This window comes from Filicampus tigris, chromosome 5 (assembly GCF_054856515.1).
Source record: "Filicampus tigris isolate MCC_2025a chromosome 5, RoL_Ftig_1.0, whole genome shotgun sequence".
NCBI lineage: Eukaryota > Metazoa > Chordata > Actinopteri > Syngnathiformes > Syngnathidae > Filicampus > Filicampus tigris.
In genome coordinates, this window is record NC_141221.1 from 25,653,236 (window position 1) to 25,679,392 (window position 26,157).

At 41.6% G+C, this 26,157-nt stretch overlaps 1 protein-coding gene across 3 annotated transcripts in view; it reads left to right on the forward strand.

The window, feature by feature from the left end:
• tncb (tenascin Cb) overlaps positions 1 to 26,157 on the forward strand; it is a 116,837-nt gene that overhangs the window by 82,507 nt on the left and 8,173 nt on the right. For 2 of the 3 annotated variants that reach the window (XM_086030890.1, XM_086030889.1), the window contains exons 7-16: positions 1,266 to 1,535; positions 2,490 to 2,675; positions 5,628 to 5,717; positions 6,423 to 6,686; positions 19,003 to 19,125; positions 19,714 to 19,857; positions 20,107 to 20,226; positions 20,738 to 20,881; positions 21,024 to 21,154; positions 21,283 to 21,415. In XM_086030890.1, coding sequence (XP_085887016.1) covers positions 1,266 to 1,535; positions 2,490 to 2,675; positions 5,628 to 5,717; positions 6,423 to 6,686; positions 19,003 to 19,125; positions 19,714 to 19,857; positions 20,107 to 20,226; positions 20,738 to 20,881; positions 21,024 to 21,154; positions 21,283 to 21,415 — 1,605 coding nt within the window. Of the gene's footprint in view, positions 1 to 1,265; positions 1,536 to 2,489; positions 2,676 to 5,627; positions 5,718 to 6,422; positions 6,687 to 11,994; positions 12,271 to 17,733; positions 18,007 to 19,002; positions 19,126 to 19,713; positions 19,858 to 20,106; positions 20,227 to 20,737; positions 20,882 to 21,023; positions 21,155 to 21,282; positions 21,416 to 26,157 lie in introns of all 3 variants that reach the window. The other variant, XM_086030891.1, reaches the window with a different exon arrangement.

Sequence of the window (26,157 nt, forward strand, 5' to 3'; positions counted from 1 at the left end):
AGTTTGATGATTTTTCAAAGGACCATTTTAATAATATTCTACTGTCAGGTCAAGTTTTAACTTATATGACATTTCTTTTTATGAGATCAAAATGCAGATCCTCATGTCACATGATACTTCAATAAAAGCACATGTGTGACTTACTAAAAAGTGTGTGTGAGCTATGCATTAAATGTGTGCGACTTACTACGTTGCATGCACTAAATACAATAAAAAGTACTTGAGACTAACTAAGTTGCTTCCGCCAGATGCATTAGCAAGTACTTGACTCAGATATCTTTTGTGTTAAAAATGATACGCACGCCTGCAAGAAAAAAAAAAAAAAAAAAGACAATTCATGACAGACAGGGTTCCGTATGTCCTTGTAGGTCATGATGAAATTTGGGTGTGGTCAACAGAGCACCCTTTTTAAACAATATGAATCATCCTTTAGCTCTTTGAGCTCATAAAGTTAAGGCATGGCCACGGATGATGGGAGAGTAGAAGCAGCTTCGTCTTCAATGCCTGCCAAGTCTGTGACTTGCGGCGCACAGCTGCTGCCCATCACCTTGCCTCTCCGACTTCGATTTTACCTGCAAATAAACTGAGGCGCTGATGTGTAAGAGACAGCTACAGCAACTCCGCTTGAACACAAGAGATGGCTCATAATTATACAGAGTTTTTGGAATTCTCCAATGCAACAATAACCAACACTTTTTAATGATATTATGGAAACAAAAGTGCAATATTTGCTTTTCTAACATAGTGGAGTCAAAGTACAAAGTTTCCAAAACAAAAAGCACTGAAGTAAATTGTAGATCCTTTAAAACATCAGCCATCCATTTCCTGTACCGCTTATCCTCATTAAGGTTGCAGTTTAAACTGGAGCCTATCCCAGATGACTTCGGGCCACAGTAGGACCACAGTAGGAATACGCCCAGTACTGGTTGTACTTAATACATTCTAATAAAAATTACTTTGTTACTTACTGTCCAACACTGCCCATCAGATAGATAGCTAAAGAAGTGTCCAAGTTCCTGGTCTCCTGATGAGACTTTTCAAAAGCAAGAGTTGTTGAGTTGATAAGTCTCATTTCCATGGAGTCTGTTTACCTGGTCTGTGCAATAGTGTTGTCCTACACTTGCATATATGTGGCTTTTTATTAGAACTGTAAACCCCTTGGAGATGGGAACGTTGATTATTCCAGTGTTTAGTGCCATTATTACATCCAGCCCTGTTTTGAAACAAGACCACAACATTTATTTATGTGTGCTTTACTCCACCAGGAATTGACGCCCCGAGCTTGGTGAACACACGTGATGTGACAGACACAACAGCACTGGTGACCTGGGTCCAACCTGTGGCTGATGTGGATGGGATCAGCATCTCTTTTGGGCCTAGCTCCAGCCCTGCTGATCACAGTGTGGTTGAGCTTCCCTCCACAGACACCCAATACCACCTCGGAGGCCTCATCCCAGATACACAGTACGAAGTGTCTCTGACAGCCCGGAGGGGAGAACGGTCCAGTGTACCTGTCTATGACTCATTTCTCACAGGTAAGAACCATATGAGGTAAGAACCTTTTCAGGTGTGGACATCCAGGTCCAGAAAGTAAAAGCCCTGCCACAGTTTGGCTTTAGCCATATGAGTAGAAGCAACTATGGCTAAAGCCAAACTCTTGGCTGGGCTTTTGTTTCTGGACCTGGATTTAACACCATTGTGTCTCCTTTTCTCCACTATATTCAAAATCAGTGATTTTCAACTGGTGGGTCGGGACCCAAAAGTGGGTCGCAGAACCATTTTGGGTGGGTCGCAGACAGCTAGTAAAGAAATACATGAATTCTTATTTTGATATTTTTTCTGCTACAGTATAGAGCGTTAAGTTCCCCCATGGAACATAATTTGGGTCAGCAACAGTAAGTTTAACTGCCTTGAACTTTATTCACTAATTTACTCTACTTAAACTAATACAGTGCAGCTCAGCCTCTGCATAGCGGACAGCATGGCGAGCAATATTCTTTTAGCAGTACATCAAAGTCATTTTAAACAGCTTTTGAAAGTATAATGTACTATATAATGTTTTCAGATGCTACTTTTAAGCAAAACATGTTCTTGATTGTTCTTAACATCAACAAAAGTGTGACAGCAGTTGAGAAAAACAGTTCTAAATGGTAACAATCTACTGTAGATGTGTATTACCTGAATAAAAAGCTACAGACAACTATCTATTCTTGACAAACAGGTTTGATGAATTATTAGATCACCTAGATGAGGTAGGAAGAGAGAGGGGTGTGTGGAGGACCACACATTCTATATTTTTATGAGGAAGGATATCCTACAGCGGTGTATTTAATGATGGTTGTTCTTTAAAGGACCACACATCCCACCAAGTTCAGAATAACGATGAATACGTATTTCCTGTGGTAGGAAGCTTTCAGTCATTGCCTCTAATGGAAACAACTTGTCAGGGCTTAGCATCAGTATGAAATCAACTTCTCTGTGTGTGTTAGACTTGGATGCCCCCAGGGACCTTCAGAAGCTGGAGCTGACTGATGAAAGCATCACACTTGAATGGAAAAACAGCCAAGCTCAGGTGGACAACTACCGCATTAAGTACGGACCTCTGTCTGGAGGCGAGCACAGAGAACTGCTCTTCCCTGCTGGACCCAAAGACACCACACAGGCCAAGATCATCGGTATACAAAATAATAATCCCAGTCTCAATTATATATTGCACAGAGGCTATTTAAGCAGTCTGCTCGGCATCTCATATGGTCATTGAGTATGAAAATAGCAGAGGTGGGTATTCCGTCAGTACTGACGGAAGGTCTGACAATCTGTCAATGACGGACGCCTGTTTTGCTAACGAATGATGAATTACGGAAAACTTTAAAACAAAAAAAAGTGACAGATGAAGCACCAACAGAAGTGGGTTTTCGTCTGTCATGGGAATCGTCACTAACCGGTTCAGTACTGACGGACCTTCTCAGTCCGTCACTGACTCTCCCGTTTCGCTCACGACTGATGAAAAAACGCGCCACGTGTCTCGGGTATTCGTTCGCGAGGTTGGTTCTAGCGGACTACAGTGACTAGGGGCTCATCTCGTTCCTCTAATTGCATGTTCCTAGGTCCTCGCTCCTCTGTTTACTAGCACCTCCCATCAGACATTGCATCGAGGAGGGAGTAGGTAGAATTATTACTATCACCACAATTGACATATATGACATATACAATATGACAACATAAATCTACAATCTTTGTGAGAGTCTAATATTTTATGCATGTGTATGGAATTGCATATAAACCTTTACAGTTATGGTTTTCAGTTAAACCTTGGTGAAATTATGTATTTGGAGAATATTTGGTAAACACTTACTTCTGGTTTGGGTCACGTTTGCCAAATGTATATCAAACAAATGATTGTAAATATTGATTGTAAATGCTGTGGAATATTTTGCTTTTCATTTTCACGGTATGAAGCGTTTTTCTTTACCGGAGTAAATACACTGCTTGTGCTGCGAATACGTGTGACGTAGTTTGTACAAGAAGAAGAAGAAGAAGAAGATCTGTTGGTCTTAACCCTCGTCTTTTGTTGGGGTCAAAAACGACCTGGTTTTCAAGTCAATTCTTTGGTCAATCTGAACCCCAACACAAGACAAGGGTTAAAATAGTGGTGACGAAATGTAATTTTGCGATGACGGAAGCATGGTTAAAATAATGATGATGGACTGACGGACTAGCTGATGGTCCTAAAATAGTGGAGACAAACAGTAATTTAGCAATGACGGAAGCGAAGTTAAAATAACGATGACGGAGTGACAGACTGATGATGACAGATTTAGTCGGCTTGAAATAATGATGGACTGACATTGACGAACAGGTGGCCTGGCCGCTGGCAAATGACGGGCATGGCAAAATTTACTGACACGTCCTGCTCTGGATTATAGTAATATTCAAACTCAGTTTGGCCTAACGACGCCACTGTTAATGGAATAACATTGGTATTCATGGTTGGTCTCTGAAACCTGTTAACCACAAACAATTGAAGGTCACAACATGGATAGAAACGTTGGATGAGAAATGTGATTATTTCTGCAAACAGATATAGGTCATGAAGGTGTGTTTCCTGTTATTATTCACCCATTTACCATCTCCATAGCACTGTGCAGGAAAAATGGGGAAGCCACTTATAAACCGTGGCAAAACACAAGCCTTCTTCTTTCTCCTTCTTTGACAAAAAGTCAAAGAAAAATACACACTTGTGGCATGAATTATTTAAATGTTCAGCGAGCTGAAGTCACGTGAGATTTGTTACAGTCTCGGTGACGTCACTCACGGCAACAGGTCCACAGTTAAGCCTCTAAATTTCTGTGCAACAATAGCGACTTGAAAAAGTAATAAAAAAAATCATAATGTTGGGCGTAAGGATATCAACTGACATATGGTACAAAATGTAAGAGATGTTTAGGATAACTGTTATTTTATGACCTTGTACCAATTAATATGTGTCCAAACAAAAGGTACTGGCACTGATCATAGTGTCATTACTGCATGCAAGGTTTTTACGTTCCTTATTTATTCAGTGCTCACATGATCTCTGCATCATAGTGACACAACTGAAAAGCATTTGTGTCAAAATCAAAATATTCGAAATATTTCCTCTTATTATTTAGACATGCATAGTATTTGTAGTCTGTCCAATTAAATGCAGAGTGTTATGTTCTTCCAGCTCATTTCTACAGTGGCTTGCCTTTGTTTTGTATCGTGAAATGTTTTCCCAACTACAATAGGCCCACTTTATGAGAAAACCACCCAGGGGGATTTGGCATTCACTGTTTAAATTGAATCACGCCGCAGCTTATTCCTCCTTTGCCCAAGCAAGAGATGAGGGCATGTTTTCATCTGCTGTTGACGTTATAAAGCAACGCTTTGAGCCTTGTTTGTGTTTTTTTTTTTTTTTTTAGTTTGTTTGTAGATTTGACACAATAAGAGAGAGGGGGGAAAAAAACTTTGTCTACTAGTGTCTTTGTCTGGCACAATTCTTTGTCCTTGGGAGGCCCATCTCATGGAAATAAAGCATTGTGTCCATTCAGCAGACGTCCCCCTCTTCTCCACACACCTCAGTAGTGCTTTCACACAGTTATTATCTGTAATTGCCTTCACGCTCGTGATTTTATTGATAATGAGTTTCCTGGGTATTAGGTGTAATTTCATGCTGCAGAACTCTGTGTGTGACGACCTCTGTGGGAGTTAATAAAGGAATTAAAGGCGATCAGGCCTAGAGAGGGCTTAATTGTGGAAAGCAAAGGGCTTCCAAAACCGGCTGGATCATTGGAGTAGTGTTTCTACTGCACGACAAGGGCCCTATAGATCCATCAATGCAAATACACCAGCCGTGCTCCACTATGAGCGCAAGCTTACCATGAAATGCAATTTGGCTGCAACCTATTGTGTTGTCGCGCCACATGAAAGTGTTTTTGTGTTTGCCATGGCCACCAAAGCCATTAGCAGAAACAGCTGGCCACTTGATGACACAGCCTCGCAGCCGTTCAACTGGTGAAAGATAGAGGAATTTGAGCAAACAATCACATGACATCATTTCTTTGAAGTTCTGAATATAGGTTGTTTTATTTTGTGTGGTTTCCTAGGTCTGAGGCCGGGCACAGAGTATGGAATGGGAGTGACGGCAGTGAAAGGTGAACGGGAGAGTCTGCCCACGACCACCAATGCTGTGACCGGTACGAAGCTTTCACTTAATTGTCCCTTAGCGCAATAGCACAATTACAATGTCTGTGAATGTCCATATGTTGTTCTACAGTTAAATTACTGGATACGTTTTTCAGGGTACGTTTGCATACTTGGGCAACATAATTGTATATTTCCCCAGTTTTGTGGTAGATTCATATTGTTCATGCGTTAGCTTGTACGCAAACAATTTTGCTTTGGGGGTTCAAGTTTTTGCAACAGATTTTGACCGTTTAGTGGTGACATTAATTGTGTCACACACTCTTTCGGCTGTCAGGTTAGCAGTTTTACAAAGTACTTCCGTTCTGTGTGTATTCAGTTACTGTCAGTATAATTTATTGAAATTACTGACGTCTATATGTCACAAAATAATATTAAGCCAAAAAAACAACAACCTATTATTAAAAATCCTGTTGCTATTTTTCATCATTCAATAATTACTTCCCCACGCGCCAGTTAATCACTTCTATGAGGGGCGAACATTATTTGCGTCCTTACTTTAACTCACATTATAAAACCTATGCAACATTTTATTTTGCTTTGTATGACAAAATACCTGCCCTGTGATTGACTGGTGAGGGTGACAGACAGTCCAGGGTGTCTTCTGCCTCTCATGAGCTCAAATTCTTTCTGGCTTACCCGTGACCCTGAAGCAATGTCATATCTCAATTTATAAACTACCGTCCTCTCTGTTTCAGCCCTGGATGCACCCAAGGACCTAACTGTGGCCGAGGTGACAGAATCAACGATGATGTTGGAGTGGAGGCGCCCCCTGGCCAAGCTGGACTCCTACCGACTTGTCTATGTTTCCGCTGATGGCCAAAGGGCAGAGGAAGTGGTCCCGGGAGGCTCTGAGTCTCACACTTTGAGAGGCCTGACACCAGGCATGCTTTATAGCATCAGCATCACTGCTGAGAGGGGCCGCAGGACCAGCGCACCATCCGCCATCTCAGCACCAACAGGTCGGTGAATATGAATCATTAGCATTCTTTTTGCAGTGATATTAAAAAATGTAACATTCTTCTCCATCCTCCTTATTGGATGATTGGTGACTAAAGTATCAGTGGCGTTACGGTAGAGCACAAGGCCAAGGCCCAACTCTAAAAAAAAAAATAATAATAATAAATGTGGAGGGCGGCACGGTGGTCGACTGGTTAGCACGTCCGCCTCACAGTTCAGAGGTCGTGGGTTCGATCCCGGCTCCGGCCTCCCTGTGTGGAGTTTGCATGTTCTCCCCGTGCCTGTGTGGGTTTTCTCCGGGTACTCCGGTTTCCTCCCACATTCCAAAAACATGCATGGTAAGTTGATTGGACTCTCTAAATTGGCCCTAGGTGTGATTGTGAGTGCGGATGTTTGTCTTTGTGTGCCCTGCGATTGGCTGGTGACCAATTCAGGGTGTCCCCCGCCTACTGCCCAAAGACAGCTGGGGTAGGCTCCAGCACGCCCCGCGACCCTTGTGAGGATAAGCGGTATCGATAATGGATGGATGGATAAATGTGGAAGGCCGTACTTGTGTGCTTTTCTGTTTGTTTGAAAATTACTTTTTTGTTCATGGTGGATAACATTTTTATGGCTCCCACCTTGATCCATGCATAACCCATCTAAAGTACCGTAACTAAGCAACATACAGAGTGATAAATACTTAACCTTCTGCATCACTTTTTCAGTTTGGTTACATACCTGGAGGTTCAATGATCTCTTTTGAGGCAATTAAGCCTGTTTTCTTCAACTTACAGCGCATTACTATTCATTGAAATCCGACCAAAATCCAAGCAATGCAGGATTCCAGCACACATTTTTAAGCTGTTTTACACAGATTTCCCAATTTTGCAGGAAAAATGACAGCGTTGCTTTTGTCAGCATCTGCATTTTGAATGAACTTCATGGCTTTTTTTTCTTGAACTAGTCCTACCCCTTGATCTTTGTATAGTTCATATGAACGCAGTAATGGGTTCTTCATTGGAATTCATTGTTTGCTTGAAGTAATTCTGACTATGCCTCCGACTGGGACTCATTATAGCATGTGGGAATCCCTCTGCCAATAGGGTATTTATTTTTTTCCTCATCCTAAAAATAAAACATGAAATAACTGTGGCACACTTATGCACAGTGGTCAAATCAACTGCAAACCTCACATTTCATGAGTGCATTTTCCACTTATGCAGGTCCAGCGTCTGTGGACAGAAATCAAAATACTAGGGGGAAAGAGGGAAGAAAATCTACCTTGGAAAGCTTATAAATAACTGTTCATTGTGTATTTTGGGACTGCACACTAAGTATAATGGGAAGGGTGATGGCAGTGGTAGGGTGAGTGTGTGTAGGGTGGGTAAGGGCATTGAACAATGTTCATTCATGTGGTAATTGTTGACGTGAGCCTTGCTCCCCTCTGGTTGTGTGCGATTTGACCACGATGAACTCTGGGTCTGACAGATAAAAGGCCACATGCTGGGACTCCTGTTAAAATATTGTCTCTGAAATCAGCAGCCTTCTAATCCACAGCCTGCGCTGATCTGCAGCCTTTATCGTCTCCAGACATGAACATAGATTGGGCACATTTTACAGGAGGAATTGGAGAAAAGAGGAGGGGTGGAGGTGAGACGAGGTTTGGACGGACGTTTCAGGGATCTACTTGCTGCCTCAGTGTCACTGAGAGGATTACAAGAATTGGATTTTAGGAGTGACCTGCTGAGAGGCAACACCAGACGCAAATATATCATACGAATGAAATACTTGAAAGTAATGATCAGTAGAGAAACAGACCACTGTCATCATTAGATTTGCACCAAATTTGTCATAACATGCCCTGTGTGGTTATTCTGTAGGTGCACTTCTGTGATCTATATGAATGATTTGCATGAACAATAGTTTGTTTCAGTTCTGTTTTTATCTTGACGATTTGGCAAGTCCTTTAATGCACCCTCTGTCGCAGCATGTCCATTGTTGACTTTTATCTGATGTGCCACATTCCTTTTCTTTGTTTAATTCATTGCTGGCCTGCACTGTGTCTTCACAGTATGATGCGCATTGCATTCTAGGGCTGTGCAATTCATCGAAATTCAATTACAATTACGATTTTTGCACTCCACGATTACAAAATTGGCATAATCGTAAAAAACAATTATTAATATGCATTTATATCCATGTGTTTGTTTACACAGGGAAATCATACATTTGAAACTTTTTATTTTTATTTTATAATAACTAATTTTATAAATTTAGTTTGGTACAAAAGGAACTTACATAATTAGAGTGTGTCAAAAAATTTATTTGCCATTATATTTTTTACGTTGAAACATTTTCTTATTTTGTAAAAAATCAAATGATCGTTTGAATAATCGTGATTTCAATTATTACCAAAATAATCGTGATTCATATTTTTGGGATAATCGAGCAGCACTATTGCATGCCGTGTAAATGATTAGAGAAGGGGTCTGCAACCTGCGGCTCCAGAGCCGCATCAGCCTCTTTCATCGTTCTGCTGTAGCTCTCTGTGACTTCAGAAAATAAACAACATATTAGATTTAATTTGAAATTATTTTGTTAATTTTTCAAATGTATTTCATTTTAAATTTGAAGATTATGGTGCTCTTGTAACATTTATTTATCTATCGTTTTGTTCCTCCAAGTGTGCATCACAATGTACAACACCTGGTGCTTTAAGACTTATTGGGCTACTCGACTTCAGTCGGCAAACCATGGGTGTCTCCTGGGAAAGAAAAGTTCCTGTAGAAAATGGAATGTTTAATGCTACGTGCTACAGGACCTGTATTATAAACAAGTATCGGTCAAGCCTCACAGATGACAGCTTACAATCGTGTGTGAAAATAAAGGTGACATTTAACATCGTTAAGTGATATAGACCTTTTTAAAGCGGAAGTCAACCCAAACATATTTTTTTCAAGAATATTTCTCCAGCAGGCCCAGTAGTTGAAACAGAATTCTGATTAATTTTGCGTTTGTGGAGTATAAATTAAGCAGCAAAATGCACTCGTTTTTAGCCATCTCCAGGGGCGGCCATTTTCTCTTCTGTCCACTGAATATGCTGACCTGTTTTATGAATCTGAGCCATGATTGGTTGCTGTGAGCAGTTGTCATGTCATTTTCAGTCGACTGAAGACAAAATGGCCGCCCCCGGAGATGTCTACAAAAGAGTGGATTAACACTTATTCCACAAACGCAATATTTATCAGAATGCGCTGTTTCAACTAGTGGTCTTGCATTGAACATATGCTTGAAAAAAATATGTTTGCGTTGACTTCCTCTTTAATTATAGCTGACCGCTGACTACAGCAGGATAAATTAGGTAAAGATTACAAAACCAAATACCAGAGCTGTGGGAATGCAAAGGCATAGCATAGCATAATTCTTAAGCAGTGATCATCTGATTTCAACAGAGGCATTCACCAAATGTCACTCACACTGTCTTTCATGACATCTGCTCTCCATAAGCTTGACAGTGTTGAGACGATAATGGGAGTTGTGATGTTTGCATGCTGCCTCCATCTCATTCTAATCTATTCTCTCAACGCCGGGCACATATTGGACTCTGATGACAGGCTGATGCACATTGTTCTGCATGGCTTCCGCATAGATTTGAATTTGGCAGCGTACGTTCTACCGTCCTGGCAGGGCTACGCTGCACCTTCAAATGTTAATGGCTCATTCTTGGTCATTAAGCTACATTGCATGTCTCGCTGCTGCTTTCAATCTTCAAGTCTTCTCTCTCATATGGTAATATGGAGAGGATGGCTATAGGCAGTCATCAATAATGAGATGCTTTGTTCAGTCTGGTCTTTTGTAGTGAAAATAGCTGAATATTTCCACCCCGGTCACATGAAAGCAGCATTTTCCTTTGAGACAGCAAAATTAAATGACAAATGTATTACTGTCAACAGCCGTTATCTGCTCTTTGTTAGGATGTTCAACACATGTATTATAATAAACATTTTGAGAGCTGGGCATTTTACAAAAATTTGCTGGTCCGTTTATCGTCTTCCGCCTACAGCCGGGGTACCCTTCCGGCGTCCGTCTATTTGCCTTTTTGTCAAGCCGGACCAAGTAGTAATTGCCTATAGGTCGGTCCGACTATCATTTTAAATGGGCTTCCGTTAGCGTTTCCGTCGACCAACTTCATCCTCCACCCTGCCGCTGAGTGAAATATGGAACGAAAAACTCACGGTGGCATGGAAGCAGCACCGCGGCCAGACTACATGCCTCTCCTTTTAGCAGCCAGAAGCTGTCAAAAAGCCTTGGTCGCGACCAACAGGAAACTGAAGCCTCAACGTGGCCATAGAAGCCTCACCGCGAAAAAAGACAATAGATGACTACATAGACGGAAGAAATAAGCTCCCGACTATGCTTAGTCCGACTATTTTTTTAAACTTTCCTATCTATTGTTTATTGCCAACACAATGGCCGTCCATCATAGGCAAATAGACGGACCAGTCCGTCGGCTAGGCAGAATGTCCAGCTCTGCATTTCGTAATGCTGTGTTCGTCCAATATCAGATAGAATTTGTCAAAATATTGTCCTTACGCTACCAGCAATCCAGTCCAAACGATCAGCACCAGGCGAACTTTGAAAGCCATACTGTTCTAACCTCGAGTTTCTCAAAGTGTGAGTTGGAAGTTGGACCCCGAAGAGGGACGCGTGGCTATTCCACGGGGGACTGTGGCATTGCTGGAAAAGTGACATGAATGAATCTTAACAGCTTCTACACAGGAACTACCGGTGCTTAAAATATTGTCGCTGTCCTATGAAAAAAACGTATTTCAATTTTTTCTGGTTAAAAAAAAGTACATTAATGGGGTTTCCGCATTAAATAGATCCCATTAACGTGAACATTTTAAAAATGACAAAACTGGACATATGTGTTTTTCACAGGACAGCGACAATATATTATAAAGTATTGATATTTGCTTTGCAAAAAGTTGATTTAAATGGACTACATCTACACAGATGGTGTTAGCGGGGTATGAGGAGGGTTGCGTCTTTTGAACAGCAGATGTCCATTTTTTTTTTTTTTTTTTTACATTAATCAGTGAATAAGTTCAAATGTAAAGGTTGGCACATCTTCAGTCTTTTTCAGGGGAAGAGTTCACCACCCAGTTGCGGTGGGCAAGATAGTTCTTTTTTTGGGGGGGGGTACACAAGATGAAATAAAAAATAGAGGGGGGGAGCTCCACAATGTTTGGTAAGCACTGGTCTAACCTGTTCAGTCTTTGTATGTCATCATCCTGTAACTCCATGTTGATGTTTTTCATCACCCAGCGGAGGAGAAGCCCATGGTGACTAATGTCACTGTCAGCGATGTGTCATGGGACAGCTTCCTCCTGTCCTGGTCCGCAGAGGAGGGGGCCTTTGAAGCATTTCTGATCGAGATTACTGATGCAGAGACGGGCGCTGAGTGGCAAAATCACACTGTGCCCGCCGATGCTCGCAGCATTGTCATCTCTGGCCTCACTCCCACCACCTGGTACAGGGCAAATCTGTACGGGGTGTACAGGGGCTTCTTCTTAGACCCTGTCTTTGCAGACACCATCACAGGTATAAACACCATCAATGCTGGGGCCTTACGCTTTCCTTTACTCGATTCCTCTCTTGCTGCTTCAGACTGTGAGAGTGATTATATGTGTGGACTTTCTAAATGAGAGCTAGTTGAGACTGCTGTATTCTGCTGTGTTCAGCACAAGTGTTCAACTGACCATTGTGGAGGTTAAATAACACTTGATCATTTCTCCTTTTCCATTCCTTGCACAAACTGAAAATTGCAGCCTCAAATTGCCCTGGGCTTAAATTCACAGAATATTTGTATTATAAAAGGTGAAATAATTGGCATTTTCCATGGGACTGAAAATCTTCTTTGGTTCAATCTCTGCATTGAAATGAACAAAGCATTTTTGTTCCCACTCATTTGCGAGCACAAACATTTCAATTGTTGGAAAAACACATTAAACGGAGAACACAAACACAGACTAACTATCACCCACTCTGCCAGACTTCATGCCAGACACGCCACTCCGCAGTGTAACCAATTCAAATTCCAAACAACACCCTATCACAAGACATAATTGAGGCACTAATGCTCCATTACAGGCTACAGAGAAGTTAGAAGTATCTCCCTTGGAGTATATACTATAAGTACTGTATATAGTCCAATATAATTTAAAAAAAACATGACTATGACTGTAATGAGAATGAGTTGGTATTTGTATTTTGAACAGGTAATTTTAGAGGGGCCGTTTTTGCAGCCACGATTGTTTTTTAAATTAAACTTTACCGACTACTGAGAGGACATAAGTTGTGTTAAACGCTAATATTGAATATAACAATTAAATACACACAAACGGCTTATAGAGTACAGTCTTTTTTGGGCACAAAGTCCAAGTACATTGTCCCTAATTCAAGGTGTCCCCCGCCCACTGCCCGATGACTGCTGGGATAGGCTCCAGCACTCCCCATAACCCTTGTGAGAATAAGTGGTATGGATAATGGATGGATGGATGCGGTACAGCTGGGTGGCAGATAGGGATTCACACACACACGGTCATGAATGATTGCATTGTAAGGTGCTCTCCAAGTGCACACTTCACAGCGGTGATCTGTGATCGCCCTGCTCTGCTTGCGGTTCCTTCTAAATGTACTTTGCACGCTTCGGTCATCTGCAATGTCAATCCGCAATGTCAAAAATTGTGTGCTGATCTTAAAGGGGATGAAAGAAGCCATTGGCCGGGAAGCAAGTCGGCTGTGTTCACTCTCACAACGGCACAGACGCACATTTCTAACTGCAAAACTACCAAAAGAAAGAAAACTACCCATGCGCACGGTTAGACCACAATTTGCAAAAGACGTACGCTGGGTACGAAAATAGGGCCCCTGGTCTATTATGTACACGGAAAAGCATACGTTGAATGTTTAGCTGGTAACGCAGGTGCACTGGTGTCCCGCCCACTTCACCAATCACAGTTATTATCAGTTATTAAAACGCTCAGAATTTCACTGTATAAGTGAGCGGTAAACAATAAAGCTAAATTACTAATGATACATTGTAATATCGCAACAGAACCCTTTCAAATCAAACACACCCTAAAAGAATACCCCTTTAGGAATAAAATTCTCATAGGCCAAATTTGCATCACGGTACAACTGAACCAATGGTGGGTTTGTTGACAGTTTTTTGAGAGTGTGTGTCATTCCAGCATAAATCATCATTCAACATTTAAAAGACTCAGATCAGTCAAGTGAGAGGGACAAAAATGGGAGAACTGACAGGAATTAAATAAAAACCCTGAGGCTTTTGTCAATTTGTATGAAGCTGCTCGTCTGTATGCATCCCAAGTCCCCCCAAAACTGGGCGGCTCTTCATTCTCAGGCTGCCATTGCCCCTGGGCTCTAGTGATTGGGTGCCAGGGGCTTCTGAGGCCATGCAGAATATGGCATACACTCAACACAGTCTATTGTCTACATGTTAATGGTCGATCAAACCATCTTTTTTCAAGAGCATTAAACATTCCAAGTAGTGAATGCAGGCACTGGCTAACTTAATTATGTTGTGCACAGTAGTCAACACTAGTCAAGTGGAGAAAGACATTACAAGGGAGATTAAGTCCTCCAACTGAAAGACATTAAGTGAGGAAACTTAGATTAGCCAAATAGTTTTATGTAACAAATGACTGATGGAACCACAAACAGATGCGGACAGCATGCCGAATTAGCTTGGATCGCTCGGGATTTCTATCACCACAAACTAACAGGAGCGTTGTCAGGTGACACTGGCATATAGTTTCTGCTTGCAGACCCTTGTTACTGCAGGCGTCGCTGCATAACCTCCTCCAAATAACAAGCTCGCTTTTGTGAGTGGGGATTCTGTTCCCTCAGGACGTGGGGGTGTGCAGAGAGAAACTGTGGAAGTTGCGGTGGTGAGGTAGAAAGGGTGAAATCAGTAGCAAGCTAGCGCTTGTAAGCTGATGGATGTGACCCTCCTTCTGTTGCACTGACCAGTTAAAGCTGCCGCTGGTGGCTAATGAAGAGTGGCAGCTCCCTGGGATTTGGCTTCTCTGCTTCTCATTTCCACTGCTTCTTCTCACAACAAATGCATCGTGCATTTTTTCCTCATAGGAAAAAAGGGATTTGAGGCGGACCCCTGAGAGTTTTAATGAGCAGCGACACTAGGCTTTATTCTAGGTTTTTTTTTTAACCTTAATATGCCTTTTTTCCAGACTGCTTTAAAGGCTATTTCCAGTCCATGTGTGATAGTGTTCATACATGCTACCGGAGGTTTCTCTGTCTAATTAGCTTGTGTGTTCTCACAAGCAACTGTAGCCTGTTTTCTTCCTATAGGCTACTTATAACAGCTGCTCGTCTCGTAGCTTTTCATCAACCCATACACTCATTTGTAAGCACTTGGTGCAGAAAACACTGTTAGTATTTACCCCCTTGTACAAGATATGCACAAAAGTATTAAAACACCTAACCATGAAACTTAAAGTGGAAATCAACCAAAACCTATTTTTTTCCAAGAATATGTTCTATGCAGGCCCACTAGTTGAAACAAGGCATTCTGATAAATATTGCGTTGGTGGAATAATAGTTAATCCACTCGTTTTTTTTAGCCATCTCTGAATTAGAGATGGTGGGATGAACATTTCCATTCAAAAAAATGTTATTGTGGCATATTATTCTTTTCAGTAATTAAATTCTGGAGCTTCTAAATGACCTTAGGACTGACTTTAAGCCAGTCACAGGAAGGAGTCATGCCATATCGCTTGACAAAATTCCTTTCAACTCTGCATTTTCTTGCATCTGGATCATTTGCTTTCAGCGCACTGTGACAATTGATGCTAGCCTCTCCTAGAGCAGTCTTTTAGATGTGATGACCCAAGTTTTAAATTCAGTGTAACACAGGATGGATTCGATTTACAAGCTCCCACGTTAAGTTAAATTGAACAAAACATGGCTTTTAATGCAGTACTGGCTTCTCCAAAATTACAGACGGGTTAGATTTTTTTTTTATCTTAAACTCAGACTTCCAATTCATTTTGTTTGCAAACTTGACAGACAAATAAACCAGATAAATCCTGTCCCTTCCGGACTATAAGCTACTTTTTTCCCATGCTTTGAACCCTGCTGTCTTTTAGTGTGACACGGTTTTATTTATGAATTTTTACTGATGAGCTTCAAGCTGCCAATAGATTTACCCAGAGTCACATCTGACCAATTAAATTAACAAACACATCACAGTGGACCAACGAAACTGTTCAAGCCTGCCCTCATACTGAATATTCCTCAGCCATATGCGAAGTACTGTGACAAAGGTTTGCAAGTGTATGCAAACATAGCGAATGTTGTTTTTTTTGTCAGCCTTCGTTCAAAGTCGCAAATGGTCACTAAGACGTTCGCCAACAATCTTAATGGTCTCAAACTGTTTTTATTGTCACAAGTAAATTTTGAACGTGTTCAAAATTTGATGGCGACAAGAAAAACAGTTTGCAACCATTAAAACTGTTTGTGAATGCCTAGCGACCGGCTTTGCAACTGTTTGCAACATTGAATGAACCCTGACAAAAAAGACAACATTCGCTATGTGTACACACACTTGCAAACCTTTGCCGCTCAGTGAGATACGGACTCAAGGGAGAGACAAATGCGGAAGTCTGTGCAAGGCTGTATAGGAGCGAATATAGCGAGCATATACTGTAGTTATCTACTGTTTTAGAGCGGAAATAAGCATCTTGAGTTGAGTTTGATGACCATGGGGAACGAGTGCCATAAATACAGCCATCTCCGCAGTGCGACCCCCGTGTCTCTGTTGTTAGTTTGGCTACCAACTCCCACCATCCCTGGAGGACAGCAATGCCATGGAGCGATATCCCCTGCATCTCCCAAACATATAAAAACTTGGTTTCCATGGCTGCACTGTCTACGCTAGGAATGCTACTGTGTAGCTGCGTTCGGCATTGTTTGGGGAAAACAAGCATGTATCGGTGTTTAAGGTAAATAAACGTTTTCAAGAATCCACCTTTGTGACCGCTCTCTATGCAAATATCCCATGTTATAACCAGAGGTGGGCATTCCACATTCCATTGTCACTGCTGGACGCCCGTTTTGCTGATGATTGACGAATGATGGGAAACTTTTAAAAAATGAAGGACTAACCACTGACGGAAGTGGATTTTCGTCCGTCAGAGTATTCGTCACTAAACAGCTCAAGTACTGACAGACCTCTCAGTCAGTCACTGATGGATGCCCATCTTGCTGACGTTTTTGCTTTTGCTGACGTTTTTGCTTTTGCTGATGGACCTCTGACGGACTAACTGATGGACCGACCAACTGACAATTACAGGTTGGTTCGTCTTAAAAGAAATGACAGTGTGGTGAATGATGAATGGGTACCCAGGCCACTGACGGATGACGAACAACGGACCGGTAAAATTTTGTAAAATTCCTACCTCTGCTTATAATGTGGAGACCCGAGGCTATTAATATGAAGCGGCCAATGTATGTACAAATTACTTTATATGGATACATTTAGTTGTTGCTGCTTTTAATCACGTGAGTTTTATAGTCCAGAAATTTCGGTATACAAATTGGGGTGGGCAATAATTTTATAAATGAAAAATGTAATCAGGTTTGCTGATGATCTTTTGGCGCTTGCACAAACGGTTTCACTACACATCCAGGTACTTATTACCAGTATTAGCCTAACAGGTACTATATAATGAATTTGACTAGCACTCAAAATAAAATGTTTGTTGTGTGATTCAACCTAATGCAACAGGATGAGGCACTTTTGTCTGAAGTAACTGTCATTTGTTTAATCTGTGCTATACTGGACCTTGCAAAGAGACTATTTCTACTAACAAAACTCAGGCTTCATGATGCTAATCTTCCATATCAGAAATAATTGGTGATTCATTCTCATTCGCACTCTCTTTTATCACAATGTTTCTCTAACGTCAAAGCATTCTTGAGTTTCACACAGAGCAAAATTGACTTTCCTTTGTCACTCAGAGACTGAACCACAGGTGCAGGCTATCCTACTGTCTGACATCACTCCTGAGAGCTTTAGATTGGTCTGGACGGCAGAAGATGATGCCTTCGACACCTTTGTCATAATGGTGAGCCAGGCTGAGAGCCCAGACCAACCACAAGAGCTGGTGTTGGGCGGCGAAGAGAGAAGCACAAAAGTGACAGAGCTCAGCGAGGACACAGAGTACAAAATTGAAATCTTTGGACTAATTTTCGGAAGGCGCTCCAAGTCTGTAATCGAGGGGGTGAGAACAGGTACAGCTTGAAAGAACGGTACTAAGAAATGAACATTCGGGGAGGGATTTTTAGTTTCATTTGTCTTGTCAACGTGATCAGTGTTTTTTCTCCTATTATGTACGTTCTCACAAGCATGGAAAGGTCCAAGTTAATATCTGTTTTATTATTTGTTTACTAACCAAACAATGAACAATATACATCCAAGCCACTTGATGCAGCAAAAAAAATCCAAGTATATTTCCGTTAAGAAACAGATTAAGAACATGCATTTTTATGGCACGGTTGTGTTTGTGTGACCTTGTGTCAGTGGCTTGGTGTCTACCAGTAATCCTGAGTGGTTGAAGTGAACTGCAGCAGTCATTTAAAAATGTGATATTACAAACTGGGTCCAAAGTTTCATCCTAAAAATATCAGACAGGTCAGTTGGCTACCACTCAGGACATTTACTGAGCTTTCCTGCAATCCTATTCTGATTGTCATCTTTGTCTGGTTGTCCTACCAGAGATGTCTTTGAAGGAGGTGGGGCTACTGTCTCTGTCAAATAGAACTGGTGTCTATGGCTGTGTCCCTTTTTCTCCCTGGGGGTAAGGCTTTACTCTTGGGTTGTGTGACGGATGTTTTGTCTCTTGATGAAATGGGGGCAAGTTAATCTCCTCAGGTCTGTCACGCAAGATACTGTTACTACTGGCCGTTACTGGGAAGTGCTCTATGTCAGCGCTGGCTTCCACTGGTCTCCTTTTGTCTGTCTACATCACTTCACAATTTCTCAACCCCTCCTTTCCTCTGTGCCTTAAAGTGAAGAACTGTGATCAAGCTACAGTCTTTTTGAAGGTCTTTTTTTGCTTTAACAATTGTGTTCTAATTCAAAAATGCTTGATTTCATGCATAATTAGATGCTGATTGACCCACATACCCTGATGCTTCCTTTCCATGGTACTCACTAGTCGGAGAACGGAAAACATGTTGACTCACAACCTTCTGTTTTGTCCATTTCCCCTGCGTCATTTCTACCAGATCTGGGGCCACCCAAAGGCATACGCTTCTCTGATGTCACTGACTCATCTGCTACTGTTCACTGGGCAGTTCCAAGAGCCAGAGTGGACAGCTACAGGGTTACGTATGTGCCGGCTCATGGAGGTCAGTCTCAACATGTTTGAACAACATTAATTTGATGATCTCTGTCAAGAAAACCAACCCCCAAAAAACTAAATCTGAATCCTTTTAACCGCTGGCACTATACTACTAAAAATGTGACTCAAAGGGGACATATGTGTGTTATGCAGAATAGACTTTTTGTCTGTATAGAGATACATGATATTAGTACAGTATTACATTACATACATTACATTACAGTGTTAGCACAGATTTGGTAACACTGTTGCCAGCATTAGCTTCTGAAAATACAAAGTAATAATGTTCGGCAAAATTTCAACGTGGCGTCATGTATCAAACTACTAGATTAATTGACAACTGTTATTTTGTTGAGTAATTTTGTGTTTTGTAAAAAGGGTCAGTGATAAAGTGTTACCTTAGTGAATGATCTGGAATCTCTCTCTGCACTCGCTTAAGTATGTGTGTGTGCGTGTGTGTGTTCCCATGTGTAAATGCAAATGTGCAATATGCTTGTTATTTCCATTATTTTAATGTGATGTACATTATATATGATGGTTCATATATAGCACCAATGATATTCTTCGATTGACACTGAATTGTTTGGACATTCAGGAAATGCCAAGACTCTGACAGTGGATGGATCAAACTCACAGACTGTACTACCCAACCTGATACCCGGTGTCACCTATGAGGTTACTGTCATTGCACTCAAGTCTCAAAGGGAGAGTGAGCCTGGGTCAGACAGTGTCACTACTGGTAAGATTTGTGTTCCACTGACAAAAGAAACACAGTTTTTGCGACACAGTTGTCAAAAACTTCAGGAGGAAGAACTACACAATCAAATGAGATGCAAGATCAAAAAATGTATGCATCCGATACAGCCTTCTTAAATTGGATGCCATTGCACTGTGCAGGCATTCTTAACAGTGGTTGGTGAGACTTGCTTCCACATCCTCCAGACTTTCCCACCAGCTTAATGTTTTACTATGTTTGTTTGTGTTACAGCTTTAGATAAACCCCGCGGTCTGACTGCAGTCAATATCACAGACACCGAAGCTTTACTTCTCTGGCAGCCCGCCATCGCTACAGTAGATGGCTACGTTATTACCTACAGTGCAGACTCATGTAAGAATTTACACACATTGCTTGAAAGCGAGGACAATAACGTAGAATCAAATGTGTACATCCATATACAGTAGCCTATTTTCCATACTTACAAATACACTGAAGAAGGTAGTTAGAGTACCCAAGTGCTCCTAAGAGTTTCTTTGTCGGGGGTTTGATGCCTGTAATACTGTTAGATGTCTCAAACATCTTTAAAAATATTACAATCCAGCATTTAATCTATTTAAACGACACACAATCCCTCTCAACTCAGCTCAACGCAATTTTATTTATATAGCCCAAAGGATTGCTGCATATAAAGTGCTGTACATGGAGTCAAAGACAGTCATACTACAAAGACAGTGAAAACAATAAATAATACATATAGCAGCAGCATTTTGGACCAACTGGAGATGCTTGAGGGAGGACTGGTTGACTCCAAAATAGAGTGCTGTACAGTAATGCGGCCGAGATGTAACGAAGGCTCTCATTCTGCGTGTTTTTTTGTGCTTGTCATTTCTATGTCCCCCAGCGGCTCCAGTGATGGAGCGGGTGTCAGGAAATGTGGTGGAGTTTGTGATGACCACACTGGTGCCAGCAACACGATATACTGTAAAGGTCTATGCCATTAGAGATTTGGCCAAGAGCGCAGTCACTACAACAGAATTTATCACAGGTGGGCTTTTGTTTCAGTATAAAAGAATCCAGCGTTTGCATTGCAGATTGAATTAGTGAAAATGTTGATGATATCACAAACTGTGGTGCATTACACAAGAACATTCCAATTCGTAGCTGCTAACAACCCTTTCTCTCTTAAGATGTGGATGCCCCTCAGGACCTGGCAGCGAGCAACATCCAGACAGAGTCAGGCATGTTGACGTGGAGGCCACCACGTGCTGACATTACTGGGTACATCCTCAGTTTTGAGTCTGCTGATGGCATCATCCGGGTAAATACTAAGATATTGCACTTCGCAAATTCTGACCTTTTAAAGATAGACATTGCCAATATGTGTTGTGTAATTTCTCACTTAAATAGAAATACACTCAGTAACAACATATTTTTACCTCATCTCAGGAGGTGGTTCTCAGTCCCACTGCAGTTTCCTACAACATGGTTCAGCTAAGCGCCTCAACAGAATACTCAGTTAGGCTGCAGGCCATCGCCGGTCCCAAGAGAAGCAGAGTCATCAGCACTGTCTTCACAACCAGTAAGTAGAACAAAACATACCCACTGTATGAAAATAAAACCATTAGATACAAGTGGATGGACCGAATTTTCAATCCTATAAATCCTTAATATTCACCCTATAAATAGATGGGGCTGCAAAATATACATTGTATGTCTAGATCAATGATTGCCAACACATTTGACTAAAAGCCCATTTAATCCCAATTTTTTCTTCGACGTGTCCATCCATCCAATATGTAAACATCAAAATCAGGTATCATTGGTAGCTCTTTTGTCACGATATGCGTGGAGGAGGACCCAAATGCAGGGAGGCAGGTGAAGCAGGGCATACTGAACAAAATAATTATTAACAAAAACAGCATAAAAACAAGGTCATGCGAAATCCCAAACTCAAAGTAACAACACACAGCACACAGGTGCACACAATAATCATTGATGAGACAGAAATACTGAGAAAACAAAACTAAAAAAGCCCAAACATTACACCTTTCAAGTGATCAATAATAATTAAAAAAATATATACATACATGGACAAATAGGTGAAGAAGCATGTTTTATGATTGGTCACAATTGTGACCGGTGGGATAATATGCTGTAATGTCACTTAAAAACGCAGAAAGCTTTTTTACAACACAGGCAAAATAAGATCATATATTGTATGTCTACAGTGAGTTCCATTTTACTTGAAAATAACACAAAATCATATGCATATTTTTTACATGTTGTCAATATAACATTTTAGTGCAAAATTCAAAAGATAACGTACATTCCACTAATGACGTTCAGTCCCATTGAAATCTCAAGATCAAAGTGGCACATTTGTTTGTGCAGAACGATTTTGAACTATTCTGTCAGTCAAACAGTGTGGCGTCCCCCATATGATGCGTGTATCCACTGGATGATGCAAGGCTCCATATCTTATAACCCAAACTTCTTGGTTTGCCTTTTATGAATTGCTTACATCCATGACTCATCCACTGACAAACATTCTGGATATGGCATGACTTTGTAAGACTTGTTAAGCTCGGTGAAGAACCTTGAAAAACTGATCTTCAGTGATCTTTGTGTTGTTCACAAAATAGCGAGGTCATTATTTTGGCAAAACGATTTCTCTGCATTGCAGTACAAATGCATAGATTTTGTACATCAGTGTCAGCTGACCGGTGCATTTGTCTTCGTGGAACAGTGCTGCTAGCCAGATGCCAGAAGAATTCCATAGAAATGGCGCACACTCTGCTGCGACAGCACCGACTGTACCTCGTACCTTGTGTTCCCCCGTGTTTAATGTGTGTGGTATAAAGGTTGAATGTTATTTGTGGGCTAAATCAGACTGATCAGCTATGACATCAAGCTATAACGTGATAGCCGTTCCTCTCGCAATCCTGTGGCTGATCTGTGATACCTTCACACTCTATACCAACACTGCCAGCATACGGCTACTCACCTATAGCCGAGGTGAAGCCCTGCTACATCGGGCCTCGCTTTGTAGTAACACCAAGCCTGCTATGATCTTACCATCGGAGCTTCGGCCGAGGAAAAGGGGGAAACACGGAGGCATCACTCTTTTGTCCAATGTTCAATCACTCCATAATAAGATGGATCTGCTACATGCAAGGTGCCGATTTGAAAAGGCATTCAGGGACATCTGTATCATTGCTCTTTCCGAAACATGGCTGGAGGAGTCAGTTCCTGACTCTAAGGTGAGCCTGGATAATTTCACCATCATCAGGTCCAATAGAACATCAACATAGCAGCGGAACTAATAGCGGAGGATGCTAATGCTATGTTGGCTAGGTATCCCGGTGCTCCGCTGTTTATTCTGGGGGACTTCAACAGTTGTGGATTGGACTGTGAGTTGCCATCATTTCAACAGTATGTGAATATTCCAACAAGAAGATGAAACATTAGATTTATGCTATGGGAACATCACAGATACATTCCAAGCTCGTCCATAGCCACCAATCAGACTTGCAGACCACATCATCTGTTTACTTAAGCTATATAAACAGGAACTCAAATGTCACAGTGCCACAGTGCCCCTCAATGGTTGGAGGACACCATTACGCAATTACAAGGCTCCTTGGCCTGCACCCAATGGGACAATTTTTATGGGGATCTGAACGATATTTTCTGTCGTCACAGGTTACACCAAATTCAATAGGTGTGGACGATATGGGTGAAAAAGAAAATACCGTGATATTTTTTCAAAAAACCCGGTAACGATAATTTGATAATGTTCATATTCAATGACAAAAAATATTTTAAATCTGCACTTCCTTCACAGAACAATTATGGATGGACAGCCCTTGTTTATATTTTAAATTGCTTAATAAAGCTTCTGAAAAACATTTTAAAATAACAAATTTCATAAAATAACAATTTGAAATGAATTTATGTCAAATCAAATGTACAGCCCTTAATCACAAGAAAGTCTCAAAGGACTTCACATGCAGAGAGTTGACAAAATATTAACGACATCCCCCTGATCTTAACCCCAAGGAGGGCAAGGAAAAACTCCCCCCAAAAAAACATCAGGGGAAAAATGAGAAACCTTGAGAAGGGATGTCTAGACTTACATTGATTTTTGGGAATGTTTATGTCATTTAAATGTGTCCTATTATTCCATGATGATATGACATATACAATGACATTTTGAGCTGCAGTAAGTACTGGTGAACCACTGCCAAAAAAAATCTTATTTGATATAAGGTGATTTGTGTGACGGTGTACTGTATATGTCACCCAGCGAGAAAAAAAGACGTCATTTGAAGTCGTCATGACAACAACGATTCTCATACATTGGCCACTGTGTTTGGAATAAAGTTGAACAACAAAATTGGAACTTACCCACTGTAAAAGTGCATTTTCCCACTCATTCATCACTGTGATATGTAGACTTGTGACATTATGTTTGGGTGTATCCTGGCGTCACAACCGAGCTATGTGACTGGTTGGCTTCATGCTGCCATTCACGGGTCCCACTTCAAGCTTCGTCAATTAGCACGATGAAGACTTTAAATCTCGTGTCATGTTGCGATTTAAAGTCAGTTCATGTTCTGTTTCATGATGACTAAATCTCGTCTTTTTCTCTCGCTGGGTGACACTAATACGCCGTCGTAGATTTGTACCACATATGTCAATCTGGATTACAGGCATGTAATTTGTGGACTGTCCATAACACAGATGGTTGGAGAAATACAGCGTTTAGCACTGGTATTTGCACTGGTACATATATAATTGTAATGAAAACAAATTCAGCCGTGATCTTTTGACAAGACAGTTTCCGAAATTTTCCTACACGTGATGTAGTTGCAAATGTAATTATGATGCGGACTACAAGCGTGTAAACTGAATATTAAGCAAATATCGAACATCCTGGCTGTCACGTTTAACTTGCGCGCCTAAAGTACAGTGTGTGTGTGTGTGTGTGCGTGCGTGTGCGTGTGTGTGTGTGTGGGGCGGGGGGGGGGTTGCGTGTGTCAGCGAGGGTTTTCTGAGTGTGTGCGTTTACGTAACTTGTTTAGCATGCTAGGGTGGTCGCAGTTTTCCTTGTAATCCATATGACTCGTGGTGGAACAGAATTGCTCTTCACGGTGACCGTATTTGAAACACGTTTGCTCGGCTGCTAACAGAGTCACATGACTGGGTCCTGCACGCTGATTCGGCAAATGTTTCTCACTTACTCCTCCTTTGTAGCCTATGCACACTGATTTGCCGAATGAGGATTTCATCATGCGGCACGGTGGTCGACTGGTTAGCACGTCCGCCTCACAGTTCAGTCCCGGCTCCGGCCTCCTTCTGTGGAGTTTGCATGTTCTCCCCGTGCCTGCGTGGGTTTTCTCCGGGTACTCCGGTTTCCTCCCACATTCCAAAAACATGCATGGCAGGTTAATTGATCACTCTAAATTGCCCCTAGGTGTGATTGTGGGTGCAGATGTTTGTCTCGGTGTGCCCTGCGATTGGCTGGCAACCAATTCAGGGTGTCCCCCGCCTACTGCCCGAAGACAGCTGGGATAGGCTCCAGCATGCCCCGTGACCCTTGTGAGGATAAGCGGTATCGATAATGGATGGATGGATGGATTTCATCATTTCCTCCTAATATGCGTCCATCAACGGACTCGTTCACCTTTTCGAGGCAATATAAATACTCGATAATGAAAAATTACATATCGTGACAGCAAGATTGACGATGATATAGACGATGATCTACTGTATATCATTCCAAATAAGACAACAAAGATATATCCTAACTCCAAACCTTGGAGAACTTACAAGAATAAAACATAGCCTGAAGGAAAAATCCTTCATGCACAAGTACTGGGCCAGCCTTAAAAAAATAAATCGAAATAAAAACAATTTAAAAAGCATGTATTCAAAGCATTGGCGGCACGGTGGTCGACTGGTTAGCACGTCCGCCTCACAGTTCAGAGGTCGTGGGTTCGATCCCAGCTCCGTCCTCCCTGTGTGGAATTTGCATGTTCTCCCCGTGCCTGCGTGGGTTTTCTCCGGGTACTCCGGTTTCCTCCCACATTCCAAAAACATGCATGGTAAGTTGATTGGACTCTCTAAAATTGCCCCTAGGTGTGATTGTGTGTGCGGATGTTTGTCTTTGTGTGCGATTGGCTGGCAACCAATTCAGGGTGTCCCCCGCCTACTGCCCAAAGACAGCTGGGATAGGCTCCAGCACGCCCCGCGACCCTTGTGAGGATAAGCGGTACAGATAATGGATGGATGGATGGTATTCAAAGCAAAACTGGACCA